Raw genomic sequence first — 8,462 nt, forward strand, 5'->3', positions numbered from 1 at the left:
ATACATATTTTTCCATACATAAAATTTTACATATTGATATTCATATCCATATACATATACATACATATCCATACATACATATATTCCACAAAAATTCTTAATTTTTTCGCACACAAATATATTTTTCCATCACCGCGAACAAAATCCCGCTACCCCTTGCAGGCTATATACATACATACTTGCATACATAAGTCCCGCTTAACTGCAGTATACCAGCTCAGCTGCAAGCTCATGTGCCAAAGACCGGCACAAAGCAAACGACCAAAAGTAGCTGTGCTGTATACCCTAGGTTGGCAGGCACTTTGTGGGGTATATATGTGAATTATTAAAAATTTGTGTTCCGCGCTTTTGTTTGTTCTGATTCCAAATCGCATCCAAGCCGTATATTTGGGGTTATATTACAATTCCAAAGCGTTTCCACTCATTTCAAATCGTATTTTTTGGAGTTAGATTTGTATTCCAAAGTGTTTCCACGCGTTCCAAGTCGTATCTTTGGAGTTAGATTTCTATTCCAAAGTGTTTCCACGCGTTCCAAGTCGTATCTTTGGAGTTAGATTTCTATACAAAGTGTTTCCACGCGTTCCAAGTATCTTTGGTTATATTTCAATTCCAAGCCGTTCCTAGGGTTTTTTGGAAGTGTTCTAAGTTATCCCAAACGTACCAGCTGGATTTTTTAATCTATTTCAAGGCGTTTCAAAGCCGTTTTTTGAGTGGTTTGGTAGTGCTCCAGTTTTTCACAAATGTTCCAGTTTGTCTTTTTCGCTAATTTTGTAGCCGTGCCAAACCAGCTCACTACTTTATAACCGCCATTCTCTGGGGTTATGAGCACGAGCACGTCAAAAAACGAGAAAGAAGCTGAGAACACTGCGGCCACGAGCAAATCCTCAATTGCAGCTCCTGGTCAGCGCCAGAGGAGTACCAGCCCTACTACTCCTCCTTCCCGAGCATTTCAGACCCTCTCTAGTCCATTAGCTCTCACGTCCGCACCATCAAGCCACGACGAGCAAGCCAAAAAGAGATGAAATCATTGGTACCACTTCCACAGATTTTGGTAACCCCCCCAAGAGTCACTCGGTCCGAAACCAAAAGGGTTTTAGTTGCTTCCACCATGGATTTGAAGAAGTTTGTCTTTATTAGCGATAAACTAATTCAGTTTGAAGTCGACATCCACGTCACTTCACTGTCCGATGTCAGCGTACTTACGCTCCAAGTCCGTCGTGATCAAGTTCAAGCGTTGTGGGAGAAGGTCGAGCAGCAATATGAGAAATATGAGGCACTCCCAGATGGTAAAGACGATAACTCTGAAGATATAGCCATCCAAGCTCAATATGACAAATGCTATCAAGTTTACGAGCGATGCACGGCTCGATTAAACGAGCTTATCCACGAAGCGTCTACTCCTCCGAACCGTCATGGGCCTACCTCTGCACCAGCAGAACGAGGCTCTCGATTGGCACCCATTGACACAGAAGTCTTTACGGGAGATTACTTTAAATGGCCTACGTTCCGTGACTTGTTTACCGCCATCTACATAAGCGATTCGCGAATTTCCCCCGTTGAAAAGCTGTACCAAGCCAACCTCATTGTAGCAAAATTCCCGCTTACAAATGATGGTTTTGAAACGGCATGGAATGCACTCAAACAGCGTTTCGAAAATAACCGACTTATCGTGAACAGCCAATTCCGAGCACTTCTTGACCTGCCGCAAATTTCCCATGAGTCCGGAAAAGCATTACAGGATCATCAGAATACTCTGCAAGCATCCATTCGTGCTTTTGAGCGCTGTGGCCTGCCAGTAACCACTTGGGGAGGCATGTTCGTATTTTTCTGTTCCATCAAATTGCCAAAGAACACCCTTTCACTGTGGGAACAATCTCTGGGAGACAAGACTGCCATTCCAGAGTGGCAAATGATGGACGATTTCCTCACTGAGCGGTTCCTTACGCTCGAAGCAGTTGAAAATACAACTGCAATGGCTATTTCGGTTCCCACATCGAAACCTCCGCGAAATCCGCTTCCAACCACCCGAAAGGCTAATACATTTGAAGCCAAGGTGACCACCAAACCAAAATCCTGTGATCTCTGTATGAAGGAGAATCACCCGGTGCGTCGTTGTCCCCGCTTCCTTCAGATGCCGGTGCCAGAGAGGGTGGCATACATAAAGAAAAACTCTCTTTGTCTGAACTGTTTCGCAAGAGGGCATCAAGTAAAAGATTGTCCGAGTCAGCACAATTGCTTCACGTGCAAGGGGCGTCACAATACGCTCTTGCACAAGGATGCCCGACCGGAGAATAGTCCAACGCCGGTCCCAGCTCAGCCCAGTTCTCACAATATTGTCCGGACTTACTTTACCTCTAAGGCAAGGTCCTCACGAGATAAGTTGCTAGGTACAGCCATCGTGGACTTTTGGCACAAGGGCACTACTTATGCTTCACGGGCGCTATTAGACCCGGCTTCGGAAGCCAATTTCATATCCGAAAGAATGTTCCGGCTCATAAAGTTACCATTCCAAACTGTCAGGGCCGAAGTGACAGGCACTAACGCAAAGGTCAATAGAACCTTGAAGGTCTGTCACATAAGCATTCGGACATCGCATGGATCTCCAGTACAGATAGAGATAGAAGCTTTTGTCTTGTCCCAAGTTGCTGATGATTTGCCGTCATGTACGATAGCCCAAGCCACACCCCTCCTTCAGATTAAAGGCAAAGATCGATCTACTTCTTGGCATTGATGTCATACCAGCGGTGACCCTTTCCGGCATCCAGACCGAAGTGTGCGTATCTGTAATGGCTCAAGAGACGAGATTCGGTTGGGTCATTTCAGGACCGTTGCAAGGGGTCCCCGTTAGTTCGTGTGCCGCGTTCACCACGAGGGTCGCTGTTAGCAGAGAGGAGGCGCTTGAAACTCTTCTCACAAGGTTTTGGGAGGTTGAGGATCTACCGGGCAAACCGGTAGAGGATTCTGATTCTGTTTGCGAGGTTAATTTCCAGAAGACCACAAGAAGAGATGTTTCGGGAGATATACGGTCTCACTTCCGTTTCGAGATCCAACCAACATCAACCATGGTCATTCCAGACCAGGGGCATTGGCTCAGTTCCTAAAAAACGAAGGCCGGCTCCTAAAAAATATTCCGGCGAAAACTGAGTATGACGCCGTCATCCAAGAATATTTGGACTTGGGCCATATGCGTCAGGTGCCATTTGACGGCAGTAATAACAATTTTTATTTGCCACACCATGCAGTTTTCAAGCCCGACAGCACCACAACAAAAGTACGGGTAGTCTTTAACGCCTCTAGAAAGTCCACAAACGGAGTAAGTCTCAACGACATACTTTACCCTGGTCCGGTACTTCAGTCCGATCTCACTACTCAGATTCTCAAGTGGCGTTTTTTCCGAGTAGTTTTCAATGCCGACATCACAAAAATGTACCGCCAAATTATGGTCGATCCAATCCATACGCCATTTCAGAGGATCCTGTTCCGAAATAAAGAGGGGCAACTTGGTGATTACGAGCTGAATACCGTCAAGTTTGGCATTAACTGTGCTCCGTTCTTAGCCATCCGAGTACTTCAGCAACTCGCTTCAGTGATGTACAATCCAAATTTCCTTTGGCTAGCGATATTATCAAGTCCTATATGTATGTCGATGATGTCCTGGCAGGGGCTCACAATGGAGCAACGGCAATCGCAATGGTCAATGAACTTCAAGGTGCTCTTGGTTCAGCTGGTGGCAGGATTTTACAAAGAGCTACTCCTTCCTTGACCAGATCCGAATTCCACGGTGGGTTCTCCCTGATCCCAATTCCGACATTCAATTCCATTGTTTTTGCGATGCGTCACAGCGGGCTTATGGAGCCGCAATTTACATGTGCGTTAGCAATGACCAAGGCATATCGTGCTGCCTTCTTGCAGCGAAATCTAGAGTAGCCCCGGTTTTATTGCCCCGCCTTGAATTATGCGGAGCCACGCTTTTAGCTGAACTGGCAGCTGCAGTTCTTCCACAACTTCCAGTTGATAATGCGGAGGCATTTTATTGGTCAGACTCCACCGTCGTACTGTCGTGGTTAAATAAGCCACCCTGCACATGGACAACGTTTGTCGCAAATCGGGTAGCCAAAATTGTGACGGCAACAAATAGCTTCCCATGGAATCACGTCCGTTCAAAAGACAATCGAGCAGATCTCCCTAGCCGCGGCCTGAGTGCGCAGGAACTTGTACACAAGGACCTTGGAGAAGCCAGCCAACGAGATACTGTCTCGTTTTTCCAATCTGGCACGTGCCTTACGAGTGGTAGCCTATGTGGTCCGTTTCGGCAGAAAGTGTCGTAAACTTCCAAACGATTACTCCGGGGACGTGACCTCTAGCGGGATCAATCAAGTACTACAGGCGTTGATCCGAGTCACTCAGCGAACCTGAAATCAAGGATCAGGTTCCGTCTATCATTAACCGGTGGCAGCGTCTGAAGGCTGTGAGTTGTGTGTTTTAATACAGAAAAATAAAAACAAAAAGAGGGCGTCTAACGGTTAGACACGATAGAAGTGAAACCTTCCGTAAAACAAACTGAGAGAGAATGAGACGAAAGCAGCTTTAGGAGCGGGATAATAACACTGTATTAGTCGAAAAAAAAGAGATGGCAAAATTCGATAGTTTCACCCTATTTCGGGTCCTGCGAATCGAACTGCATCATTAGTTTTTTAAGTTATCACGATGGTTTCATACAAAATTTTTTCGTGAAGTTTTTCATCAAAGTTGCCGTTTTTTCGAAAAGGGTGTTTTTTTCATTTGCTTCTAACTTCTAAACTATTAATTTTTTTTACAAACTTCCTTCAGTAACGTTTCATAGAATTAAAAGAGCTACAAATGTTGGGACCTAGCCTCTAAGTCCGTCCGTACCCGAGCTTTGGGACATAATGTAAAAAAAAATCGAATCTTGACCCAATTTTTTTTATGTTTTCTTGCTCGCATTTTGCTAATTTTGAAAATTTTCCATTCGAATCTGGATCCTAATGTGAGAATTTACTATGCTCAATGGCAGCAGAAGAAACACCAGACCTATCTAATTTACGGTTTATAATATAACCATTTAATCAAATTGAATTTTTATACCCTTGCAAAAATGGTATATTTATTTTGGTCAGAAGTGTACAACGCATAGAAGGAAGCATTTCCGACCATATAAAGTATATATATTCTTGATCAGCATGACGAGACGCGATCATAAAGCCGTGTCCGTCCGTCCGTCTGGATCAACGCAAACTCCTCCTAGACTGTTAGAGCTACAGAGTTGCATGTAGGCTTGTATATACTGCATGGATTGTATATTTCGGATTCAGCCGAAGTCGCCAAAGTCACGAACAGTGACTTTTCTCAATAACTTCATTATTTTCTGAGCTATTGTCATAATTTAATATTGGTGAGTTTATTACACCCATAAACAAATCTGCCAAATTTGATCAAGATCTTTCGAAAACAGTGACTTTTGTCAATAACAATAATCAAATTAAATTTTTCTTAGATATGTTAACAAAATTAAACTAACTGTATTTGTTTAATTTTTGAAAAATGATTATACAGTCGGTATAATAAATGGATATTATTTATTTCGCAACAATATTTGTCAAGGGCGTAGCCTGGTTTGAGCACGGGCGGAGGAGGGAGGGGTCCATTTAAATCAATGACTTAAAGGTGAAGTTGATACAACTTTTTATAGGTTTTCAAATCAAAATGTATTGAAAAAGTTAAGTTAAGTTAAGTTATTGTTAACAATAATCAGAAAAAATGATGATATCAAATCGAAAAACTTGGTGAAGACAATTACGATGTTTGGAGTATGTCAATGAAAAGCATACTAATTACACAGGATTTATGGAATGTTGTATGCGGAAAATACACATTAGAGGAAAAATCAACTGCAGCTGAGGCTCAAAATTGGGAACAGGCAGACCAAAAGGCATTGGCAAGGCTAATACTCAACGTGAAACCAACACAGTTAATGTACATAAAGTTATGTACAACTTCTTCGCAAGCGTGGAAGAAACTTCGAGAAATTCATCTGCAAATTGGACCAATAAGAAAAGTTCAACTGTACCAAAAACTCTTACGTTTGAGCATGAAAGAGGGGAACAAGGTATCAGAATATGTCCGAGTATTTACAGAAAGAATAGAAAAATTGATTGAGATAGGCATTGAAATTAACGATGATTTAAAGGTAATAATGATTCTGTTAAGCCTACCCAACTCTTGGGAAAATTTTGCTATCGAGACTAGAGATGAGTTACCATTATTTGAAACGGTAAAATTAAAACTTCTGGAGGAAGGAACGAAGCAAATGGTTTACACACACACTACAAAGTTTTCAAGAAAGAATGCCGTGGACAAGGAAAAACCAAAAAGACAGTCAAAATTTAACGGAAAATGTCTTTACTGTGACATCCCAGGGCATCGGACTGCCAAAAAAAGCAGAGAGAGAGGAAACAAAATCAAAAGAGCGAGACACAAGATACAACGGCCTGTTTACTCTTGAACTACATGTCGACGCAGCCAGTGACACATATATTGAGGCACCCGGTATAGGAATTGTTATTTTGCACACAAACAAAGGTAAATTAGAGATGAACAACGTTCTGTATGCCCCTTCTCTACAAATGAATTTTTTCTCGGTGAGTAAAGCAGCGAAATACGCTTTAACTACAATATTTAAAAATGGAAAAGCTATGGTACAAAATAGTTTGGGTAAAGTGGTTTTAGAAGCAAAACAAGAAAATGATTTGTATGTATATATTGATGGTTCAGAAAAAGAAACTCTAAATATATTGGATAGTGCGACGCATACAAATATTTGGCATACTAGATATGGACATCTTAACTTGAAAAACTTGCAGCAATTAAGTGACAAGGAACTAGTTCACGGTATGAAAATACAAAATTGTTTCAATAAAACTAATTGTGAAACATGTAATTTGGGAAAAATATGTGCACTCCCTTTCCCATTAAAAACGGAGCCATCTAGAAAAAATGTTTTGGAACTAGTGCATACGGATGTCTGCGGACCGATGAACGTAACTTCATTAGCTGGTAATCGATATTTTGTAACATTTATCGATGACTATTCTCGAAAAATCCACATTTATTTCATCAAAGCTAAGAGCGAAGTTTTTGACAAGTTTAAAAAAATCAAAAGTTATGTCGAATGTCAAACTGGTAAGAAAATCAAAGCATTGAGGAGCGACAACGGCACTGAGTATAAAAACGGGAGTTTTTCAGCATACCTTGATGAAAATGGTATCAAGCGTGAATTAACCGTACCCTATACACCGCAACAAAATGGAGTTGCCGAACGTGCCAACAGAACAATAGTAGAGATGGCTAAATATCTATTGACTCATGCAAATTTAGAAGAATTTTTATGGGCTGAAGCTGTGAATACTGCAGTTTATTTGCGAAACCGATGTCCTACAAAAGCCTTAGATGGACATACACCTTTCGAATTTTGGAAATGTCGCTTACCGTCAGTGAAGCACCTAAAAGTTTTTGGATGTCGAGCGTTCGCTTTGGATAAAAATAAAAAATAAAAAGAAGTTCCACTCAAAAGGAAAAGAGTACATTTTTATTGGTTATTCCTCTGAAGCTAAAGCATATCGTCTTTATGATCAAGAAAAGCATATAATTGTTGAGCGACGTGACGTGAAGTTTATAGAAAATGAATTCCAGAACAAAGAATTTAAAAATTTTGATCTTTCAGACAAAAACAACGATTTCGTGACAAGCATTATTCGTCTCGAGCCGCACGTCCCAATAGAAGAACCAAATGAAGATCTCCAGGAACCTATATCGCCAAGGTCAGATATTCCTCCAAACGACGATACGGACTTCGACGAAGAGGAGGAGGAAGATTTTGTCACTGCGAGTGATGACAAAATCACAAATCAACAGCAGGATCTAAAACCGATCCAGAGAAAAATTGTTGGAAAATAACACATGGCGTTTAGTAGATTTACCGCCTGGCCAAATTGCGATTGGATCCAAATGAGTGGCTAAAGGCTGTGGGCGGCAGCTAGGAATCAACTATCAAGAAACTTTTTCTCCGGTCATTTGAATGCAGTTTGCTATAGCTGCGGAGAAAAATCTTTACATACACCAAGTTGATATATCCAATGCTTACCTCAACAGTAATCTAGAGGAGGATGTTTACATGACGCAACCGGAAGGTTTTGTCAACGATTCTTACCCGAAAAAGGTTCTCAAGCTACAAAAAGCACTCAAACAGAAATATTGTTTCTATTAGAAGAAGAAGATATTAGAAGAGAATATTGACCAATATATAAGCATTTCAAAAAAATTAAAGAATACCTAAAGCTCAGCACAGAGGAAGAAGCCATTAGATTTAATAATTTTGAGAGTTTTTTTTGTCTGACCTTGATACTACATATGAGGGGTATAAGCTTGCTTCAAGATCGATTTTG

General features: G+C 41.3%; 1 protein-coding gene across 1 annotated transcript; it reads left to right on the forward strand.

The window, feature by feature from the left end:
• Positions 1-1,108: 1,108 nt before the first annotated feature.
• On the forward strand, positions 1,109-7,974 carry LOC124459905. Its single transcript, XM_047009687.1, has 6 exons — positions 1,109-2,075; positions 2,199-2,605; positions 2,703-3,025; positions 3,076-3,528; positions 3,618-3,781; positions 7,742-7,974. Exons 1-6 carry the CDS (start codon positions 1,109-1,111, stop codon positions 7,972-7,974), a joined length of 2,547 nt encoding a protein of 848 aa, XP_046865643.1.
• Positions 7,975-8,462: the final 488 nt, after the last annotated feature.

The sequence above is a fragment of the Drosophila willistoni genome (assembly GCF_018902025.1).
Source record: "Drosophila willistoni isolate 14030-0811.24 chromosome 2L unlocalized genomic scaffold, UCI_dwil_1.1 Seg168, whole genome shotgun sequence".
Classification (NCBI taxonomy): domain Eukaryota; kingdom Metazoa; phylum Arthropoda; class Insecta; order Diptera; family Drosophilidae; genus Drosophila; species Drosophila willistoni.

Coding starts and splice junctions, on each gene's coding strand:
- LOC124459905 (XM_047009687.1), top strand. CDS start 1,109: ATGGATTTGAAGAAGTTTGTCTTTATTAGCGATAAACTAATTCAGTTT. Junction 2,606..2,702: donor GGACATCGCATGGATCTCCA/GTACAGATAGAG, acceptor TTCAGATTAAAG/GCAAAGATCGATCTACTTCT. Junction 3,026..3,075: donor GATGTTTCGGGAGATATACG/GTCTCACTTCCG, acceptor TGGTCATTCCAG/ACCAGGGGCATTGGCTCAGT.